General features: G+C 27.7%; 2 protein-coding genes across 2 annotated transcripts; both read left to right on the forward strand.

The window, feature by feature from the left end:
- The first annotated feature begins 353 nt into the window (after positions 1-353).
- On the forward strand, positions 354-6,174 carry LOC107605670 (Protein kinase family protein). Its single transcript, XM_016307627.3, has 12 exons — positions 354-763; positions 1,508-1,682; positions 1,967-2,050; positions 2,357-2,598; positions 2,686-2,905; positions 3,135-3,299; positions 3,381-3,512; positions 3,732-3,845; positions 4,476-4,523; positions 4,631-4,709; positions 5,054-5,110; positions 5,744-6,174. The coding sequence occupies exons 1-12, from the start codon at positions 558-560 to the stop codon at positions 5,794-5,796; spliced, it is 1,575 nt and encodes a 524-aa protein (XP_016163113.1). The 5' UTR covers positions 354-557; the 3' UTR covers positions 5,797-6,174.
- Positions 6,175-9,261: 3,087 nt separating this feature from the next.
- LOC107605672 (uncharacterized) lies at positions 9,262-13,281 on the forward strand. The gene is made up of 5 exons (XM_016307628.3): positions 9,262-9,660; positions 10,537-10,719; positions 11,301-11,619; positions 12,339-12,451; positions 12,923-13,281. The coding sequence occupies exons 1-5, from the start codon at positions 9,364-9,366 to the stop codon at positions 12,983-12,985; spliced, it is 975 nt and encodes a 324-aa protein (XP_016163114.2). The 5' UTR covers positions 9,262-9,363; the 3' UTR covers positions 12,986-13,281.
- Positions 13,282-24,657: the final 11,376 nt, after the last annotated feature.

Here is a 24,657-nt window from a genome sequence, read left to right on the forward strand (position 1 = left end):
ATCTAGTCTCATCTTATTTTACTAATAATAAAAAGTTCTGAACAATAAAAAAAATCAATCCTATATACTCAATAAATATTATTATTTTTTTATTAATGTTAATTTATATTTATATTTATAAAAATTTTATTTTTTCATAAAAAAATATAATTTATATTTTTTTAATTTACACATAAAAATTAATAAAATTTATTTATTAAAAAGTAATTTAATATTTATATAAATTAAATAATAATTAAAATTACTAAAAATAGTTAATGTCCAAATATTTCTCAAGAAAAAAAAATCTTTATTTTCTACCATTCTGCTAGCTGTCCTTTAAGATTTAAGTAGTTATATAAATTGATGAATTCAACTCTCCACAGTGACAGGCTCACAGCACAGAATATATTAGAAAGAAATTATAAATAAATAGAAGTAATTGCTTAACGTCTTGCTTTCAGAAATAACAAACACAAGTGTACGCTAGCAACCTTACTCTCTCTCAGATCTCCTCGTCGTCGTCATCGTCGTCATCACCACCGACCGTTGGTTTCTCATCGATCCGTTCAACAGGAATGGACGGCTACGATGGAACCGTTAGGCTCGGAGCCATAAACCTCAAGCAGCATGATCTTCGAGCCGGCGCCGCCGGCGAATTTGACTCCGGACCGGACGTTTCAGTTTCGTCGCCGGTCACCAGGCAGAAAGCCGCCGCCGCTAAACAGTTCATCGAGAATCACTACAAGAATTATCTCCAAGGATTGCAGGATCGCAAAGACAGGTGTGTATATATCTATACATACATAATTGTCGTTCCTTTCTACTATTTCTAATTCTCGTTTTCAATATATGGTTTCGAATTGCGGTTTGGAACTGAATTCTAGCTGAATCAGATGTAGTTTCTGTTTTTTTTTTTTTTTTTTTTTTTCTATCTGCGTCGGTTGTAACTGTTGGTTCTGCAATTGTCGTAGCGCGAGTGCAGCAATGATCGCAATTGTTTTGCATTTGATTTGGTGCTTAGCTTAATGTAATCTCAATTCTCAAATGTGGATTCACGAATGTTATTTTGATTATCATATGCGATGTTTTAGACAGAAATAAATAAATAAATAAATAAAAAGTGCTGTTTCGCTTTAATTAGCATTTTGTGATGATGACGCCTGTAAACTCAAACTGTATTTATTCTATTAATTAATCAATTTATTGAGTTTAGTCTTACGAGAAAAGAAAAGCTGTTAGAAATTTAGAATAGAATAAATTTGATGCTGCACTAGTTTTTTCCTTTTTTTCTTAAACATATTTATTTGTGAATTAAAAATCTTGATGTCATCTATTTAATTGCTCCTTTTAAAAACATTTGCTTCATTTGTATATAGAAAGAGTTACTTGGAAGTGGTTGATTGGTGCAGTGACTTTAGTGAATTTTACTTCATAGGACAGAATTCTCGTCACTAATTGCCTAAACTGAAGAAGGAGGGAAAAAAGAAGTATTGATCTTAATTGCTTATTATTGGTGTGTTTTCAGACGTAGAGAGCTACAGAGGAAAGTGCAGGAAGCTCAAATATCGGTTGAAGAGCGGGAGGAGATGATGAGGAATTTGGAGAGGAGAGAAACAGAGTATATGAGGCTTCAGAGACGTAAAGTTGGAATTGATGATTTTGAGCAATTAACAGTAATTGGTAAAGGGGCTTTTGGTGAGGTACATAATAAATATTTTAGATCATGTTATATTATAAACTTTAGATTCCTTCATATATAGTATCTAATAATTTGTTAGGATGACTTAATTTTGTTTTGTTACCAGTTAAAGATTTTTGCAGTCATCCAATCATGCTTTACAATTTAATAGAAGTGTTTGACTCTAATAATAATTGTCTCAAAAGGAGATTGAATAATGAATATGATTTGTCGACAGTACAAATGCATCAAATTTAATCTCTTGTTCCTTTATGTTATGTTCTTAACTTTCTTTGAAAAATGTAGGTGAGGCTATGTCGTGCTAAAGGTACAGGAGAGGTTTTTGCCATGAAGAAGTTAAAGAAGTCAGAAATGCTTAGCCGCGGACAGGTATTGCAGTAATGAAGTAAAATTCATAAATCATCAATTCTTTTTTCATGATTTCCTCTGGCAGAGTTTTAGAGGCCATACCAATAATGCTACATAAATCCAAATCCAAATTTATATAAGATATCAGTGTTGGTACTTGGAATTTATTATTCATTTGAGGTTGTGCTGTGTGTTGGATGTCCTTTTTTTTAGAAAAATAAAAAATCAGTGCAAGTAGATAAAATATTGTCATTACTTGTTAAAGTTCATTGGACCTTTGGAATCAATTTATACGCTTCGTTTCTCACAATTTCCATTCAAATTTAGGTTGAACATGTTCGATCAGAGAGGAACTTGCTGGCAGAGGTTGACAGTAGATGCATAGTAAAACTCCATTATTCGTTCCAAGATGCAGATTTCTTATATCTCATCATGGAATATTTACCTGGTGGTGACATTATGACATTGTTGATGAGAGAAGATATTCTTTCTGAGGATGTTGCTCGTTTCTACATTGCTGAAAGCATTCTTGCTATTCACTCAATACATCAGTACAACTATGTCCACAGGTATGGCTATTGTCAAACTGTCCAAGTTTAGGATAATATGTTTTTGGAAACAAAATTTGTGCTTAGTCTAATGTATTCTTCTTGTAGGGATATAAAACCAGATAACCTGATACTGGATAAAAATGGCCATTTGAAGCTTTCGGACTTTGGATTATGTAAGCCTCTTGATGATAAGTATTCAAGTATATTGGAAAATGAAGATTTTACCAGTCAAGAATCAACTAGTGAAACTGATGGATACTCTGTGTCCCCTTGGTTGATGCCTAAGGAACAATTACAGCAGTGGAAACGTAATCGGCGAACATTGGTAGGCCTTCCCCACCCAAAACACACACACATTTTAAGTTATCTAGTTTGTATTGTTGGTTTAACAAGCAAATAATCCAAGTATAAGAACTATGAATCAATGACTAAATTGTTTTCAATATTTATTATGCTACCACTGTACAAGTCAAAGCGATTTATATATTGTTTTTTTAATTTTTATATATACATATATAGCCTGTCAACCATTAGCAACTTTTACACTTTCTTAGGCATATTCAACGGTTGGAACTCTTGATTATATGGCACCTGAAGTTTTGCTCAAGAAGGGATATGGAATGGAATGTGATTGGTGGTCTCTTGGGGCAATCATGTATGAGATGCTTATTGGGTATCCTCCCTTCTGTTCTGATGATCCAAGGATGGCCTGCCGAAAGGTATTATGGTTCATTTAATTTGTTACACTATTCATATCTTGTATCTATTCATAACAACCTGGAGTTTTTGTATTGTGGCAGATTGTTAACTGGAGAACATGCCTGAAATTCCCTGAAGAACCCAAGATATCAGCTGAAGCTAAGGATCTCATATGTCGCTTACTATGTGATGTTGACACTAGACTAGGAACCAGAGGAATAGAAGAAATAAAGGTAAATATTCTTTTAACTATATCCCTATCAGTATAATATTTTGTTAGTACGCTTCTTAAACTATATTCCTTATTTTGATTTCTTAGTTTCTAACCACTTATTTGGGGCATGATGATTACTAAGTGAAACATTTAGAAAGTTGCTTGTTATGCACCCAGAAATTTCGAGATATTATTAATTTGCTCACGCCCCCTGCTTACATAATGATGAATATTTTAGGCTCATCCATGGTTCAAGAGTGTTCAGTGGGATCTGCTTTATGAATCAGAGGCTGCATTTAAACCTACAGTTACTGGAGACTTGGATACGCAAAATTTTGAGAAGTTTCCTGATGTAAGTGATAAAAATTTATGCATAGGAAATTATTTAAATTGTTGTATAATATAATTCGTTGCTGGCTCTAAAATCATTTTCTTTTTACCGAACATTTCAACAAAGTATATGAAATGTTGATAGGCAGTGTTAAGATAATATTCTAATGGTAGAGACCATGTAAAGGATTAGCTTTCCTCACAATTTAAGTGATTTGGTAGAAGTTCATATTCATAAATGGTTTTATATTTAACAATCACATTTGCCTAATTTTCTGTTTCATCTATAATGATTTAGATTCTTTAGATATTGATATAAATGGGTAGGGACAAATTATAAACAAATTATTTGAAGTTGTGCTGTGAGCATTTTGCAAATGTTCAAAGAGACAAGTTTAAATGCTAGCTAAAATGATTATTCATTTATTTTCTTAGGGTAACACTTTTTCCTCACTCTTTTAGGTGTGGATTTTTTATCTTTCCAGATGTATTACCCTTTCAAATTTGTTATTATTTGCAGACATGGAATCAGTGACAATATTTCTAAAACTCTCATTTATTAATAGTTTCAAGTACAGAATTTGATTTGCTCCTTCGGTTTTCTTACTTCAGAAGAACATCTAAACCGATGTTTATTTTTTTCCATTGGCAGATAGAAGGTCCACCATCTGTAACTGCAACTGTAGGACCTTGGCGAAAGGTAACCACTTCTGCTGTGGCTTATACTTTATTGAAATCCTCAGTAAGATCCTTTTGGTTTTATCATTTCTTACAGATATTTTACTTATGTTTTTGACATACTTGCAGATGTTGACATCCAAAGACACCAATTTCATAGGATATACTTTTAAGAAATCAGACATTCTTAAATCACTTGAAAATTCAGGTATACAAATTATTATGCTTGATACCTTTGCATTGTAAGATTATAATATGGACTTATGCTGTTCTATTTGGTGGTTTCCTAGGTTTAAGTTTACATGAATTAAGAAAGTTGGTGTAGTTCATGCAGATACCTTCTGATGATATTATATTATTTTACTACCAAAACTTAAGAGATAACAGAGTGGCACATAAAGTTATGATAAAGTTACTTTGATAAGTACACATAAGTTAGTTTGGTCTAAATATTTTAACATTCCACCTCTAATTTTTAGCCATAAATGAAGATATTTTCATTGAACTAGTGTCATTTTAAACTAACAAAATAAATTAAATTAATGGTTTCAGGTGCAGACGTTAAAGTAAATGGATCATCAAATGCCCCATCATTGATATCCTTATTAGGTATGCTCAGTTATATCTACTGCCTAGCTAGATGCACTCTAAAGACGTATGCACAGTCTTTCTTCTGGTTCTCATATGGAAGGAGCAAATTAACTTACACGTTTACGACCTTTTTGAGAAGAAATACTTCGAAAAAATAAATATTGCACAAGAGCACTTATTTGCATAGCTTGATCTGCACCTTAACCATGTTGTATACGATCGATGTGTTCCTAACTAATAGCATAGGCTTACGGGAGAAATATAGTACATAACATGGTCTTGATATTATAACTTTTATGGCTAAAATGTCTACATTTGATTCTTGCCACCTCTAATTCTCCAAAAGAAAAATTAAATTTCAACGCAAGATTAGGTACACTTGTATTGTCTGTTTCAAGCTCAGAAAAGATTTTTAAAAAATGCATGAGGGTTAGAAACCATGCATGTGCCTACCTGATAATTAAAGTTTTGGGGAACATGGTTCATGAAAATTGTTTGATTCTCATAATTGGGTTAGAGATGTTATTTAATATGTAAAAATTGATACTCTATATTTAGGAACACTCGTTAAATTGTACACATATATGCAAAGAATATTTAATCTGGTGAAGAAGGTTCAACCAGGCTCTATAACACACTATGGTTGTGCAGGTAGGATTGATTTGCAAGATACCGTCATCCCAGAAACTGAGCAGAAGCCATAAACTTGAATGAAAACCCTTGCATGTTTAATGTACTGGATTTGATCCTGTATGCTATTCTTTATGCTTGTCAATTTGAAGATTATAGAGTGATTGAATGTTAGCAAGCATGCATGTTCATAACTCATTACAGCCAAATACTGCAGTCGGTAAATACGGTAAGATCATGGGATTGGATTCATCACTCATTCATGGTGGACTTTAGTACCTTGCGGCTCACTTCACTACTACTGCTTTCTGCACTGTCAAAAACCCAAAAAGATGATTCCATATATTGTGACACCAAGTCAAAGCTGTGCTGTTCGTATATATAATCCTATATACATATTCAGTTTCACTTATGCTGTTCAGTGTTCAGTGATGAAAAAATTTTGGCTCCCATTCTTTTTGTTGTACACAAATTTCCTGACCCAATTTCTCAAAGCAATTTTTATTTTTTTAACTAGTATCTTAAATCACAGGCTACTACTGTTATGATCATGGTTTTTGGGGAATTCTAGTATTACTTTTTTTGAAAGAAATAAAGCAAATTTGTTCTTTTTCCTTGGGTTATATATAGGTACAAACATAATTAATAGTCACATGGAATGGAATGAATGAATGGCATGGGAGTTTAAATGAGTATCTTCGTAGTTGTGTGTACAATGTCAGATTAAATCATATATGATCACATGTCTGTGGGGTCGAGGTTTTAATTAACTTATGATGATGATGCATATTATTACTAAATAAGATGAAAGTATGACAATATATTTTTTACTTTATTCAAATGATAAAAATAGTTTTTATGTAAAGATAATAATTGATACGTGGATACATGTTATAGTCAAATTGATCATCTCTAACGTGAAAACTCAGGTGAAGTCGACTTCACGTGAAGTTGATATCTAAGAACCGTTAGATGATTTGACTGATTTGACTAAATTTTCATCCAATGACTTTCAGGTATCAACTTCATGTGAAGTCGACTTCACTTGAGTTTCCACCATCATCTAACGACTTCACCTGAGTTTTTACCTTATTAAAAACAGTGTTAGATTATGAAAAGGAAATTTTTTTTTGAAAAATAACATTATCTTTAAATTTTCTGTTTTGGCCTTGAATTTATTTATATATAAACCATTTAACTATTGGATTATCCTCCACATTATTGGAGGAGTACTTTCGGCTAGTTCTTTGCACACACATCCAAATCATGAAAGATGAAATATCACCATCTTTGCCATCACGAATGTATTCACACACGCAATAATTTCTCAAATGAATTCAAGGACCTTGGTCGGTCGGTAGCATGCCTTGAGTGCAGTGCTGCATCAAAGAGCACCGAATGCGTTGCACTTGATCATCTATCACCTTTCTATTTCATACTGTACTTTCTGATAATTATTATAACCTAAAAAAAAACAAAAAATGTTAAAGTAAACCAAAATAGATGAAGCAGCATCAGGGTCCACAGATGGTAGAAGAATGGATAAAGAGCATGATATGTCGTGTATTTGATCATGATTTTTTTTTTTTTTTAGTTTTGATTTGTTATTCAATTTAATCTCGCGTTTGATCAAATTAATCTGTTAGTATATTTTTCTATTTCCGCCATCACACCAGTGCCGACAATTATCAATTTATCATGCAAATCTAGACTCAAAAGAAATGACACCTTTATCTGTTCAATTCCGTTACCAACAGGCATTTCTGCCAATTCTTATTTATAATTATGTTTAATGGAAATATCTTTGTAGATGTGTCTAAAAAAAATATTTTTTTTATGACTATGTTCAATAAAAATATATCTGTATAGAGATATTTTCTGGATGTATCTCTTTATATATGTGTTTAAAATATAATAATTAATTATTATTAATAATAAATTAACAGATAATATGTTAGTACCCTATATTTTTCCTTATCTATTTTAACAGTCAATGAAGTCAGAAATTACATTATTTGACAAAATTCGATGTCTTTTTTATACCTTATTCTTTGTCAAACAATGTCATTTAATTTCTAATTTCATACACATAAATTATTATGTATTCATATATAAAATTGTTTAATATATATATTTCGTGTATTTTAGTATATATATACACTAATAATTGATTTATAAATTGGTTTTGTATGTACACATAATATAGTTAAAAAACATTTACCTATAAGTCTAATAATAAAATAATTTCACATTAGCAATTGGACTAGTCGGTTCTTATCTACCATAGCTACTATCTTTGTCACATTTTCCTTTTATTTTCTAGCCATGTATCAATTAACAAAGGAGAAGTATACGTAGACAATAAAAATATTAAACAATGTGAATAATAGATATATAAAATATTTATTTCACTAGATGTACAGATAGTTATTTTAATATTAAAATTTAAATGATTAATTTAAAAATATAGTGTATTTTTATTTGATTAGTGGTTGTTCATATTATTCAAAATGGTCATTGTCTAGCACTCCCCATTAACAAATTAATGGGTTGACTTAAGTGGAAAATTAATCAGACTGTTGTGATCCACTCTCAATGCCGTTAAAAACGTTATCATCACATCCATGAACCAATGGCCATGATATTTAGCTAGTTATTTTATTACTTTCTATACATATCATTCACATGATCTGAATTCGTATCTGAAAATATATTAAATAAAATAAAACAGAATCACTTTTTGCAACGTGAATATATTCTTCAACTTTGGCAAAATAATGGAAAGAAATTGGAAAAAAAAGAAAGCCCTCAAAAAATGAAAAAAAATAAAAGTTTCCAAGTGTATTTAAAATTAAGTTATGTTACGTCTACATTGAAATCAGCCACCAAAATCAATCATTAATATAAAATATATATTAAAATATAAATATACATTAAAAATAAATTAAATTACATATATTTATGCACAAATACATTGCTGACTGATTTTGGTATACAAATTTAAAATTAAAAGAGAATCACTTGCCATTCCCAAAGAATGAAGTTTCTAGAAATAAACTGTAAAAGGTGAACCAATAAAATATCTAGAGCATGTTCTGAAGACAGGAATACGGCTGACAGATTTTAAAAGTGCAGTTCTTCAGATATTTTGTAGGAGATTTTACTTTTGATTAAAACTTTACAATAAAATTTTTGACCAACATAAATTAAGAATATATATATACTGCTATTTTTTTTAATGTAAAATTTTTTAAAATGAACTCTCTCTCAAATACTACTAAAAATTAAATCTTAGAGGATAATTTATAAAAAAAAAATATAATAATTCTTAATAATCTAGGATAGAACAAAGACCTAATTTGTGACCAGTTGAATTTTGACGAATTTTTTATATATATAAAAAATGTTTAGAAAACCACTTGTAGCATTGCAATTTGCAAAAGTTGATAAATATCTAGCATGATATTAAATTAAAATATTATTAAGGTGAATTAAATTATAAGATAAGGTTTATATAATAAGGGGATGAGGATAACATAGAGAAAGAGAGAGAGATATTTTGGATGGTGGGAATGAAAAATATCTGTCCTATGAGTCTTGGCAACGAAGCAAGGACGGTGACGTGGCCATGACATGGTCCCATGACACGTGTAAAAGTGCTGACAACTGTGCTTTCTTTTCTCTTTTCCTTTTCTTTTCTATTCTCTCACCAACACCGCCTCTTTTCTTCTCCTTCTTACTTTCTTTCTCTTTTTTTTCTTCTTTATATTCATATTCATGTTATTTTTCATTCCCTTCTTTTCTTCACACCCCATGATTTCAGTTTCCATCGTCAGATGAACAATAATAATCATTTCAACGCAAGAGGAGAAGATCTTCTAACTCGGGCGAGTTCACCCACCGAGTCATCACGCCACCACCACCCTATGCATATGCAGGTATACTCATATTTAAATTTAATTTCTCTCTTCACCGTTCTTTCTATTCCTAACGCTTATTAATTTAGTTTGCTTAAATATCATCATATTATTTTATTTCATATAATTAACTATTGCCATATAAATAATATTATAAAAACTCGCACATAATTATCTCTATAATTAAATAATAATTTAGTTAAATAATTTTTAGCTGTTAATTTTATATTAAAATAACTGGATACGAATTTTTAACAAATAATATATTTTTATTTGCTATGGATTGGGAAAATTTTTATGCTGTAAATATATTATTATTATTATATAAAAAATTTTTATGGTAGTGACGGTAACGGTTGGTTGCTGATAATTGATATTTATTTTTTTTTACTAAAGATATGAAGACTCGAACCCGCAGCCTCGAGTACGAGGAGATTATGTCATTTGAGCTATTACTCATTGACGCTGATAATTGATATTAACTGTTGGTAGATATTTTAATTGAACTGAATTGAATCATCCATGTTTCGTTTGATCTAAGCTAGCTAGGATAAAGAATATTCTATTTATGCCATTACTTTTTTTTTCCCGGTCAGAGAATATAATAAACATTGAAATCTCTGAGAAGATTGTCTGGACTTCATGTGGTGGCTAGCCATGTTCTTAAATATTTTATTACTAATGTATGGTTTTTTTGGGGGGAGAGATTTTTAATATATTAATTCTGTTATTTAAGTTTTGTTGCTAAAATTTAAAATCTATCTCTCTTGGCATTGGGCTAAAATTTAATATATTAATACATGTTATCTAACATGTAACAAGGTTTTTCTTTTTTATGTTCTACATATCCTATGAATCTGATTTTATGTCTTTTGTTTTTGGATTTTGATTATGTAGGAAGGTGTTAGGGCAACAGAAACAATGAAGACAACAGAGTGGACAGATGAGAAACACAGCATGTATCTGAAATCAATAGAAGCATCTTTTGTTAATCAGTTATATGATTCTAAGCACATTAATATACCTTCCTTACCAAGAAAACCACCTTCTAACCATAATCCTCCTTCCACTTCTGGCCAGGTTATCCCTTTTTCTTCAATTTCTCTCTAAAGAAAATAAATATTAATTTTGCTTCATTGTAAATATATACGAACAATGTTACATGGTCAGTAAATATTATTATTTTTAACCAACATTTGGTCAACAATAATTTGCACTTATATTTACAGACGTTTTTTACACAAAAAATATATAATTTGCACCTATATTTATCAGAATTTTGCATACATGAATCAATACTGTTTATACCCATGTTTTTTAGAATTTGCATGCATTAATTAGTAAAATTTTTTTGTTAATGATAATTTAGTATTTGTGTTGGTCAAAAATATTACCCCAAAAAGTTTCTCTATATATATTTTCTTATATAGTTTGTACATATGTAAGGATCATTTTTGATACAATATGTCATTTTTAACCAAGTTTTAGAGTTATAGAGAGAATAATTATCAAAACAAAATTTATCCATGATTGAATTTGTTAAAGAAAGGATAAAAAAAGTTTTCATAGGTAAATATAATTAATCAATTGATTAAGCTCTAAGTAACCATTGATTTTTCTTAAATTGTGTGTAACAAATTTCTGTTTGAATATACCCACAGTTCAAGGTTCTTCAACGTGGATGCTGGCAAAAGATAAATTTTGAGAGGGAGAATCCACATTTGATTAGGAATAACAACAATAATAATCATCATCAATGCCATGATTTAACATCAAATCCATGGATTCAGCACTACAGATGTCAAAGCAAACAGAGAGGTGCAGTTCCATCCCTTCAAGAAAGTGTTACTTCAACAAACAAAGTTGTTGATTTAATCCATCAAAGGAAGAATCATGGAGATTCCTCTGTTATACCAAGGCAGCACCACCTTCATTTGTCTCATCATATCTGCCATGAAGACATGCTTTCTAGTGATACAGGTAACACTAAATTCTTTTACTATTGGAAGATTTTCAAGTGTACCGTCATACTGGTGTTTCAGTGATTTTTAACCGTTGATCTTAATTAAAAATCACTGATACACCGATATGACGGCACACTTGAAAATTTTCCTTTACTATTATCCACTAATCTAGCTCGAGGACCTGCGACGGCCTCGATTTTGAAATCACTCGGAAGGAGATGAGTTTTCCCATAACTCGACCAATCCAATGTTGGTTTCGAATGTGATCTTTTAGTGTTGGCTTTAGAAGGAGACGAATTTGGTTACACATTCACTTGTTTTTTAAGGCTACAAGTTTTATTTAGTGTACTAAATATTAGATATTAGATTTGTATAGATGGAAAAGAATTAATAAAAACATTGACTTTGTTAGAAAGGTAAGAGTAAAGAGTAGAGAAAATGTTTGTGTATATTCTAATTGTATGGAATGATACAATATAGCAGGGTATTTATAGGTGCTAAAAGAATCGAAATAATAAAGACGTAATATCTTATAATAAATATTCAGATATAGTAAATAATGCTAATTGATCATAATTATACTCTAACAGACTTAATATATATACACATACTAGATAGAATTCAAATATAGCATAGAATTCAGAAGATTTTGGTAATTCAGATATTATATACTGAAGATTTTATGTCCATGTAGCAAAACTATGTATTATAATTTGGATTATGTGATTCTTGCAGAGGTGTCAGATCAGAACTTTGTTGATGAAGAAGTGGAAGAGGAAAAGGAAAGCAAAAGAAACAAAGTCAAGAGGCAGAGAGCTTCAACAATTGATGAAAAAGGCAATGATCAGGTAAATATTTTTATTTATTTTATTTTATTTTACAATCAATGCTAAACAATGAAAAATAAGGATAGTCATTAGAGATAATGAAATTCTATTACTAGTTTCCTCATCTGAAGTTCAATAATTTTGTTACAAGTTAATAGATTCTAGTCAAAATTCTGGTTATATAATCTTTTTCTAGTTAAATTGACTATAATTACGTGAAATTACATTCAATACCCTTCTCAAATATTTGATCTTTTATAAAAATATATTTTATTTTTTTGTGTAAATGTAGCATGGTTAATAATAATAATAATACCAGATAACTAATTAATTGCTAATGAATTATAGTTCAAATAGCATAGTCTCCTCGTACTCACCTAAGAGGTCGTGGGTTCGAGTCTTCTTATTTTTTGTAAAAAAAAATATATATATATACCAGAAAATTTTGTGGATAGAGTTTATTGATGGAGACATTATACATTGTTTTTTCAGATGGTTCCAAACAAATCTTCTTCTACAGGTGGTGGTGCCAAGAATTGGTTTCATGCTACTTAGAACATGAAGAATTTTTTATCTCAGAAACTATGAGAGTATTTATTTTGTAAGAGGCTGTAACAAAATTTCTAATGGCAATGCATGATCTTATTCTTAAGAAGCAGAGAAACAGAGGTAATAGGAGAAAATTTGAGGTCTTTGTAACTATAATTTCGAAGATAAATGTTTCATATGTATGTATATGTGTATGCATGCTTTGGTTTTGGAGGAGATGTTTTTGTTAGCTTTTGTAAATAGAGCCTTTAATTATTTCTGTATTTTTTTTTTGTGTTTATTAATATTTATGATTGTGGTTAGGGTTGAGTCATTTTACATTATATGTAGTTTCTTATTCTTGTATTTGTTTAGAGGATATATAGTTTTAGTAAGAATTTATTTATTTATTTTTTGTTTCTTCCCAAGAAAATAAGAGTGTGATAATGGATGATTTAATGGTGGATTAGTATTATTTTCAGTTCAGGAAATATATGTATGCTTTACACACTAACTTTATTTCGAAATAAATGGTCATTTTTTGTTTTTTGTTTTTTGTTTTTTTGTTTTGTTTTGTTTTTTTTTTTTTGCATTACATTTTTTTCTAAATTGGTTAATTTTACTCTCTTTTAAAGGAAGTTGTAAAACGACCAATAAGGAGTTATATATATGGAGAGATTTTGAATTTTGATTCAAAAAAGAGAGAAAGAAAGAAAATAGCCAAGTAGCATATTCAGATATTCTTTTTCCTTTTTTTTTATCAAATGCTTGGTGAGATTGGGCCAGAGAGAATGTAGTAATATAAAGCCCAATTTTGTTATGGGTGAAACAAAGCCCAATTTTAAAGGCCTGTATTCTAATTTCTAAATGATTAAATATTTCAAGTCCATAATACCAAAATAAAATATCTTTTAAGTAAAAAAAAAAAACAATTAAATATTTAGAATTAGATCCTTCACACAACCAAAAAAATTAAGCCCTGCATTGCGTAATCAGGTAAATAGTGATCACCAGGACCAACACAGTTTCAAATGTAAAGGAATTAGAGTTCTGGGGGTGGGGTGTTCAAGACCCGTCCTGGCCTGAAATTCAGTCTAGATGCGAGACATATTTTGTCAGGTTTAGATTTTCACTTTTTTATCTGGTGTTATTTTCGGGTCGACTTTAGATTGAGATTGAAATTTTGGGAGTTTTGGAGATTTTTAAAATAATAAAACATAAAATTATGGAATTAATTCAAATTGATAATAAAATAGTAATATTAATTAAATTAATAATTTTGTTATTAATTATATTTAGATAATATCAATTTTATTTTTGGCTGATAAATGTAGTAATTATATTAGTATATTAACTTGGTCAAATTTGGCACTGTGCTTTAATTTTATAGAAGCAAGGAAAGTATTAGTTTATAGTATAAAATTTAAAATTAGAAAAACATAAGAGAATAACGTTTTTTTTTTAACAACGTAAATAATAGATTAAAAAAATTAATTTTAATTGTAAAATTTAAATTTTGAATTAATTAGATATAACCTTTGTTTTGAATGGTTTGTAAACCTGAAATACGACTCGTTATTCACAGTATTTATATCTTTTATTGTTCACCTAGCAACATTGTTTAAATTAACGAATGAAGCTAAGACCATTTAGGTTTGGAGTGTAGCTGTTTCTTTTGGATTAATGAAGTGGTAAAGCAGAAACATGCATGCCTCTTATTTTGTTATTATTGGGGGGAATTAAAGAGTAGCCGCTAAAACCCTTGAAAGAAGATAAGATAGTGTATGAGAGTGGGATCAAACTAATTAAAAAGATTAACATGCTACTGTATATGAGATTGAAGACTTATCATCTTCAATTCTTCTTTCACTTTCATATCATAATTACTCAAACATGAACCGTCCAAAGTTCAATTTATTTTCTACAACATTTCGTCATCCATGACACATTCCATTTCTAGTTATATATCCTCTAAATACATGTCTAGATTATTAATGGGACCTGGGAAGGGAATTTAATGAAGTGAAGTGAAGTGACATTTTCTTTTTAACCCAATAAAACTACTTAACTCATATCTCAAAATTGAACATAATTTTAGGGGCCTTAAATAATAATTACGGGTAAAGTATACTTTTTGTCTCTGAAGTTTGACAAAAGTTTTAAAAATATCCTTAAATTTTATTTTGTTTCAATTTTGTTCCAAAAGTTTTCGATTTGCATCAAATATATCCCTGACAGCTAATTTTTCAAAAAATTTAAGATCAATTCAACAACAATATCATAAGAACAACCCTCAACACAAGCAAATCAAGCATAATTTTCATGTATTATTGTTAGAGTAGCCTTAAATTTTTTGAAAATTTAGCCGTTTAGGGTATATTTGATGCAAATCGAAAACTTTTGAGACAAAATTAAAACAAAATAAAACTTAGGGGTATTTTTGAAATTTTTGCCAAACTTCAGGGACAAAAAATATACTTTACCCTAATAATTACACACAGATTTTTTTACATTTCAAATCATATGAAATCGTATTTTCTCTTATCTAATTTTTTTTTTTAAATGCCAATGAGCTATAACTCAAATGGCATAATCTCTCCATACTCACTTAGAGGTTACGAGTTTGAATCTCCCTATCTTTGGTAAAAAAAAATTAAAATAAAAAATGTTACTATACACCACGCTCTTTATATTTATTGATTATTAAAAAAATATTGCCGTCAAAATAATATATATTATAAAAAATGTACACGTAATAGAATTGTTCTTAATAAAAAGTGTACATTTTTTAAATTAATACCTTAAAATTTTGGAATGGATGTAGCATTCTTTAATTTTATATTTATCTAACAACTTATGTTATTAAATAAAAACATATGGATAAATAGATAATTATATGTTTAACATTATTTATGGATTTTTATTAAAGAAGGACAATAATATCCAACTAGATGCAAAATTGATAGCCAATGAGTAATAGCTCAAATGGCATAGACTCTTCATATTCAATTAAGAGGTTACGGGTTTGAGTCTCCTATCTTTCTAAATTTTTAGCCAATGAGTAATAACTCAAATGACATAGTCTTCCCATACTCAATTAAGAGGTTGCGGGTTCGAATCTTCTATCTTTGGTAAAAAAAAAATTACAAAATTGATAATCAAGAAAATGAAAACCGTGTTGATTGGATTGAAATTGCACTAAGCTATGTGCAACCTCATGACCGACACGATAGTATAGATAATAATAATTAAAAAAAAAAGTGATAATAAAGAGGCCCATTTAATTTGGACTAGTACCACAACCATGCAATATTATCTCATACCTCATTGCATGATCATCATTTAAAACACCATTACAAAATGTCTCTCTATCTATCAATTTAACTCAACTATTGGTGGCAGCCATTGTTTGTGTTGTTACTTTTTATTTATTTCATTGAAATGTTATTATGGGATTAAGGCCAATAATTCATGAACTTTATCACTAGAACCCTCCCTCCAGCTGGAAAATAAAAAATGTTGATGTTTGATAAATGATATGCACAAATTTTTTTATGTGATGTGGTGCCTAATAGCATATAAGTATTTGGGTCCCTTTAATCATCTTTCTTTTTGGATTTGGAGAAAACTATAGGGTCTATTCTTAATTTCTTAGCCACAATTTTTATTTACAATCATTAAGTGTATCTTTATGATTCTACTAATTGGTAGAAACAATATGATGGTGCTCTTTAAAAAAAAAAAAAAAAAGAAAGAAAGAAAATTCCAAGCTCATCATCATAGAAATTGGTAGCTTCAATAATATTTTTCTTTTTTATTTTTGCAAACCAATCAAGTAGGGCATCACATTTTCAATCAGATATTGCTTTTCATTATTTGGATTTTTTGAAATATTGTGTTTAGATATGTTTGTAAAATGTAGGTGATTGAATGACCCATTTTATTAATCATGCTACTATTTTTTTAGACAAGTTAATCTAATTTGTTAGGGAAGCAATAAGTGTGAAAGGGTGATAATTAATAAACTAGCTTTGATGTGTGATATTTTTTTTAGGGGTGAGCACGGGTAGCGGGTACCCGATTACTCATCCGAATTCGAATTGAACCAATTAAATTGGTTCTGAAACCAACGGGTAATCGGGTTTAATCCGAACCAAACCGATGACTTTTGTTAGTGATTGGTTCGGGTATCGGTTTTGGGAGTGCGGAACCTGAACCAACCTACAAACCCGATCATATATTAATTAATAAAAAAATAAAAATATATATATGGCTTTTTCATTAGACAATGATTATTCATTATTAATATGTTTGGATTTTAATAAGTTTAGTTTTTAATGTATTTGGTGTTTAACATGTTTAGATTATTTCTATTGATATTACATGTTTATTGTACTTGTTGAATTTTTAAGATAAAAATTTGATTTTTTTTTTTATGAATTTCAAAGTCATCGGGTATCCAATTATCCGAACCGAACCAATCTATTCTTAATCAGTTTGATTTGGTTCGAGTACATGTACAAAAAAATGTAAATTCAAACCAAACCGAACTAATTACATTTTGATCGGTTCGATTTTAATTTTATCATAAACCCGAACCAAACTGACCCGTGCTCACGGCTCACCCCTAATTTTTTTTTTCTTTTGGATTTTGGGATTTGGGGTTTTATCAACAACTTTGATGGAAAAGAAACCAAAAATGTTGTTGATAGGATAGAACATGAGGAAGTAGATTTTCCTTTTCATAGCAAAAATTCAAAGTAAATTGTTTGACTTAATTAGGTGATTTTTTTTTTCAAGATGTTTAATAAAACTATATGTTCCTAAGAATAATCACTTCAAAATAATATATTTCAGTATTTGTTTTAAATGGTTTAAAAATTTATTCTATTCATCGATCAAACATTATTAGTTATTCCCAATAATTAATTTTCATAATTTAGTGGATGTTTTTTAAGACAGTTTAATGTAGTATTCCTAAGAACTGTCTCATAGCTAGTGGCTATTAGTTAAAATCATCATAATTTAGCAGGTGACTGTTAATTATGTGTGCCTATTAATTTTACTTTAAAAAATTATTTTAAACATTACTTATTTTCAAACTATATGTGCCTATATATTTTGATACTCTATTAAATAGATTTTTTGTTTTTGGAAATTTTTTTATTTCTATACTACTGATAATCTACGGAAATTATTTTTAATATGGAGACAACATGTATTCAACGTATATTCTGCGCCAGAATGATAACACGTGTCTAACTGCAGGATGCATATTGAGTGTTGATTTTCTACCTACAAAATTTTCCTACATGTAATTACACTAAATAATTTTATTTTTAATAAAAATACCAATATTTTTTCTATATATAAAAAATTAGCCGATAATCTATCTTTATGTTTCCTCTTATTTTTTTAAAATAATTTATAAAATCATTATGTTTTTTAGAAAAAAAAAATTATGTGTATCTACTGGTTTATCCTTTTATTAATTAAATGTGCATAATTTTAACACTTTTAAATTTTGCCAAAATGATAAGTAACTTATTTTCTTACTTAATAGTTTTGAATTCAAATTTTACAATACATAAATAAATAAGGATATTTAAGAAAAAAATTTGTGTACCCAAACTCTTTTTCATTTCTATTATATATTTGTAGCGATAATTATTTTCTAGCTTAATTATTATTCCATCATGTAAAATTCAAACTCTGCAATTATTTTCATCCATTAGTATACGTGTTTGTTTGTGTGTCATTAAATTAATAATTTTTTTTAATAAAAAATGTATTTTTTATTTTTTAATTTATTTGATAATTTTTAATAATAAAAATAAAAATATTAAAAAAATTAAAAATATTTTTTTTGAAAATTTATAATTTATATCTTTTATTTTACTTAATAAATAAATAAAAAATACTTTTATACTATTATACTTAAATATAATTGATAAATAAAAAAATTGAATAAAATATCAATCCAAATATAAAATATTTTTTAATTTTTTTTATAAAATTTAAAAAAAAATAATTCAAAATTTTTTTTTAATAACTCAGCCAAAGAAACATGCATGTATCAATAACTGGAAAACTCCCAGAACTTACATCTGGAAAACTCCCAATCCCACACATGTACGTGCAAATTTCAGCACATGAATAATGAAACAATATACTCTACTTTTATTTTATTCACTATGAGAAAAAGGAACAAGAAAATCAAACATGTGATTGCTGAAACTCTTATGATTAATTTTTTGTACAGACGTGTACTAAATATATAGTGGATCGTCCTTCTATTCATGTGATATTATATATATAAGACATAACCATATTACAAGTGGCAATGCTCTCTTCTGCCAACAATCAACACTAAATCTTATGTCTTCAAACTTTCAAAGATTGCAATCCATTCACCTTCTCTGTTCCTACACTAAATCTATTCAGAGTAACTATTTATAATCTACATTAGATCATTAGATTTTAGATTCCCTACACTATATATATAAGAGGAGTTATTCTCTCTAAATTCCTATCTAAAAATTTTATCAACTAAATTAATTTTTTAAATATTATAAATTAATCATTTTTATTTTTTTGTTACTTAATTAATAGTTTTTTAATTGATTAATGTTATAAAATATTAATTGATACTATACATGATATCTATCGTATCTAATTAAACGCTAAATAAATATATTTATTTATTAATTTAGTCTATTTTTTTAATTATATAAATTATAATCCTAATATAATCTAACAACACTAAATTAATAAATTTTTATAAATATATTTAATTAGTCAATATTTAATTAGATATTCTAGATATTATGTATAATGTGAGTTAATATTTCATGTCATCAATCATTAATAAAAATTATTAATTAAGTAATAGAAAGATGAAATAATTAATTTATAATCTTTAAAAAATTAATTTAATTGGTAAAATATTTTAAGAATAAATTTAAAAAATAAAATATCTTTTAAAAATTAATTTAACCATCATTAACTCATGTATATATATTGTAAGGTGATTTCTTTCATACCCAATTAATCTGAGGGTATTACATATCCTTCTTACATGTTTCAATTAAATGGTGACAAGTGTATTCATTAATTCCAATCAGTAATTGAATTTTTAATTTTTAAAAATTAAAAATAATGAATTTAATACATGTATTAAATATTTTATATATACATAACTTAATACACTGTATATATGTTTGAACTCTGGTTAAATCAAATCACCATACGTGGTAAATCTTAAATAAATTATTTAAAAGAAAAAAAAATTAAAATTAGGCCATTAGAAAGAGGGAAGAACATAGAACCCTAATTCTTTTCATCTAATTTCGTCTTCTTCTCTTTTCTATATTCACAGAATGAGAGATTTTGGCGGTAGGATTTTTATCTCCTTCCCCAATTCTGTTTTTCTTCTAGTCTTCTGCTTCGTTGCTCTCTTCTCTTCTCTCGCTACTCTCGCCAGAACTCTGCCCTGAAGTCTCGCGCAATATGCTCTGGCCGTCATTTTTGCAGGTAGCATTTGTCTTTCGATGCTCACGGGCCATAGCCTCACTTTCTTGTTCTTACTGCTATTTATTCATTGTTCCAAGAGCAGAACTATTTTAAATATTTTTGCTTAAATTATTTGTGCTATATAGATGCCACTATTATTATTATTATTATTATTATTATTATTATTATTATTATTATTATTATTATTATTATTATTAGATGAAAAGGATTAGGGTTCTATATTCTTCTCTTTTTCTAGCGGCTCAATTCTAATTCTTTTTCTTTTTTTTTTCTTTTAAATAATTTATTTAAAGTTTATCACGTATGGTGATTTGATTTAACCAGAGTTAAAATGTATGTACAATGTATTAAATTATGTATATATAAAATATTTAATACATGTATTAAATTCATTATTTTTAATTTTTAAAAATTAAAAATTTATTTACTGATTGAAATTAATGAATACACTTGTCACCATTTAATTGGAACATATAAAAAAGATATGTAATACCCTCAAATTAGTTGGCGAAAAAATCGCCATATTGTAATTATTGAACATAAAATTATAGATAAGTCATCAAAACAATAAACCAAGGATGTGAATTTTAGCTTGATTTATAAAAGAAAATTATACATAAGTTGTATTATTATATATTGTACTTTAAATAGAAATTATATATATATATATATATATATATATATATATATATTAAACCAAAACACCTTATGCATCCTATTTTTTCTTTTTCCTTTTTTATTTGAGAAAAATGCCACACCGATTTGTATATATTAGTCAAGTCTATTGTGAATCTGTCATATTACTTGTTACATAAACATGAAACCTTTTTCAGAATTATGAATGTGTATACATTTAATTTTATTTAAAAAAAATCTTAAATTTAAAGAAACATAAAATATAAAAATTTAAATAAATTATTAAATCCTCTTATTTTTTTAATTTAGATAAAGTAATTGCATTGCTTTATTTGGTTGGAAAAAAAAAGAAAAAAAAATTCGTTATTGTTTTGGGGACGAGCATTATTATTATTGGGAAAAAGTATAGATAGACAATGAGAATACTAAACAATGTAAATAATGGATATGTCGGATGTTCAATTTAATAGGTATGCAGATGATTATGTTCATTATTTTTAATTGGATGGTTATTTCTTTTAATTCGACTGAATAAGTAGTTGAAATTTTAAATAAACTCTTCTAGTATAGTTAGAAAAATATATCATTAAAATATTTAAATTTCAAAAGTCATTTTATATTAGTATCTCAAATAATAATAATAATAATAATAAAGTTCTCTTTAGAAAAATATTGCTATTTTTTAAATAATTCAGACTGACTTGAATACCAGAAAGAACCAAAATGATACATTATGTCATTATTAATAGCCCAAAACACTAATTTTAGACAAATTAGTCTTTGAGATAAATCTAAAAAACAAACGTTAGAAAAACGTTCAAATATCCCAAAATAAAAAATAAAATTAGAAAAACTTCCAAAACTTAAGAAAACAATCCACTCCACATCCAACAGTCTCACTTTAAGATTATATGACTTAATATTATTTGTTGCACTCTCCACCAACAATTCATCTCATAGTGATATTATAATAAAGAAATGTCAGAATCAATATTTTGAATTAAACTTAATTTTTATACTATTAAAATTTAAAATTTAGAATTCAAAATTTAAAATCTAGTATTTAATTTTTAGAATATTAACTAAATATTGACTAAAAGTAATAAATTTTATTAGTCATTTAACATTAATTTTTTAATAATAAATGTTATGTCAATACATTAGGAGTCAAGTTATGCGCGTAAAAAATTAGATTTTTTAAAGAGAAAGTAAAGAAAATTAATTTTTAGTTAATTAATATTAGTTAATTTTTTATTTTAACATTTTTTTAAAAAATTTATAATTTAAAATTTATGATTTAGAGTTCATAATTTAAAATCTAAAATTTAAGATAAATATAATAATTTTAAAAATGAACTAATATTAACCGAAAAAAATTAACTCTCTAACCTTACTTCTTTCTAAAATGTAACTACTATTTTTTGTGGCAGAGCCAAATTAAAGGACATGAATTATTTTTTTTCCCTTTGTATTCATCATAATAATGATCAAAGTCTTCACTCTTTAGCCAAGGATATACAAAAAAATATTATGCATATTATAGTTGTATCCTACTACATATTTTACTTGGGCAACACTATATAGTTAACACTACTATTCAAATTAAAGATTGCCAAAAGTATAATTATATATTACTAAAAATTATAAAAAAAAAAAAGTGTTGTTAAAACCTCTATCTTATGTGTTAGTAATGACTATAAACACAATATATATTTTTTAGATGTTAGTTATTATTACTAATTTTTTTAATTTGGGTATAAAAGACATGCACCCACATGTATGTAAGGAAATCCAAAAATCTAATGAGTTGTCAACTCCGATAATGCTGGCAAGGGCTCCATTTTTAGTTGAACTCTAAGCAAGGGCTTCCATTTTTAGTGGAACCCTAGTCAAGTTTCAATCAAATGAGAAAATGAGAAATACCATACATTAAAAAGAATTGTCAAAACTTTTTTACAAAACGTTTCCTTGGTCTCAGTGCACAAACTGAAGTTGTATGTTTTATAATAATGTAAGAATCATTCAACAAAAATAAACTTGCGTGCGTCAAAGTTAAGTGAATATTAGAAATTCGAATTCTGTCTTATGTATTTAATAATTTATTGGTTAGTGAAAATTTTTTAGATAAAACTAGGGGTGTTATCGGTTTGGTTTGGTTTAGTTTTGGACCAAAAACTAATCGAATCGATATATTCGGTTCTTACAGATAAACAACCGTTCGGTTTGTTACTTTTACAACAATCGAACCGAACCGAACCGAATCGAACCAACAGCGGTTTGGTTCGATCGATTTTTTCGGTTTTTAATTTATAATGAGAAGAATATGAATCACAATAATTAGAAGTTTAAAATAGTCAATAAATTAAAATAATAAGAGTAAAACATTGAAATGGTTAGGGGTTGAGGATTTTTGTTGTTAGATTAAAGGTTAAAATTGTTAAAATATTGAAATGTATGCATATCTTCGGTTCGGTTTGGTTTTTATCGATCCAACCGAAAACCAAACTGAACCGATCGGTTTTGTCAGAAAAAAACCAATTTTTTCGGTTTTCAAATCAGTTGTTGTAATTTTTTGTTCGGTTTTGCGGTAATTTTCGGTCCGGTTCGATAACTTACACCCCTAAATAAAACTCAGATTCGTAATGAATTAGTCTGTTAAAAAATATCTAAAAAAAATCATTCAACAAACAAATTTATTATTTGGCAACAAGTATTTTGTCTCTATCAATATATATGTTTTTATTCGAATATTCTCCCAATGTTGATGAATTTGGTTTTTCATAATCGGTAGTAGGCTTTTGTGTGTATGGTCTATCAGAGTACTAAGAGGCCCATGGACAGCAAATTATTACAAGAAAAAAAAAAAAGAAAATTGTACTAATTCTGTGAGTGAGACTTCACAATAATAGAAGAAAATTGTTATCTTCCAATCATAAACTCTTGAGGAAACTTATGACCAATAAAAAAACAGAAACACTAAAACTGTTGTGGTAACTTTATTTTCCCCCAACATGCACATGCACATGCACATGTCTCTGTCACAGACGTAAAATCACTTATCTCAATAAACTAATAAGTAAAAAATTTAAAATTTAATTTTTATTACTTAAAAAATATATAAATAATTATATAACATTTTTTATCTATTTTTATTAATAACTTAACTTTTTTTAAAATAAATTATTTATATAAATCCTAAATCCTAAACCCTAAACTCTAAACTCTTTTTTTAAAATAAATTATTTAGGATTTAGGATTTAGGGTTTAGGATTTATCGTAATATATAAATAATTATATATTTAACATTTTTTATCTATTTTTATTAATAACTTAACTTTTTTAAAATAAATTATTTTAAGATATAATATATATATTAAGGGAAATGTTAGGGGACAATGATTTTGTTGAACAATATGAACAACCACCAATCAAATAAAAACACACTACACATCCAAATTAACCCTCTAAATTTTAATATTAAAATAACCATCCGTACACTAGTAAAATGAACATCCGATATATTTATTGTT

The sequence above is a fragment of the Arachis ipaensis genome, chromosome B6, assembly GCF_059453495.1.
Source record: "Arachis ipaensis isolate K30076 ecotype BB chromosome B6, ASM5945349v1, whole genome shotgun sequence".
Taxonomy (NCBI): Eukaryota; Viridiplantae; Streptophyta; class Magnoliopsida; order Fabales; family Fabaceae; genus Arachis; species Arachis ipaensis.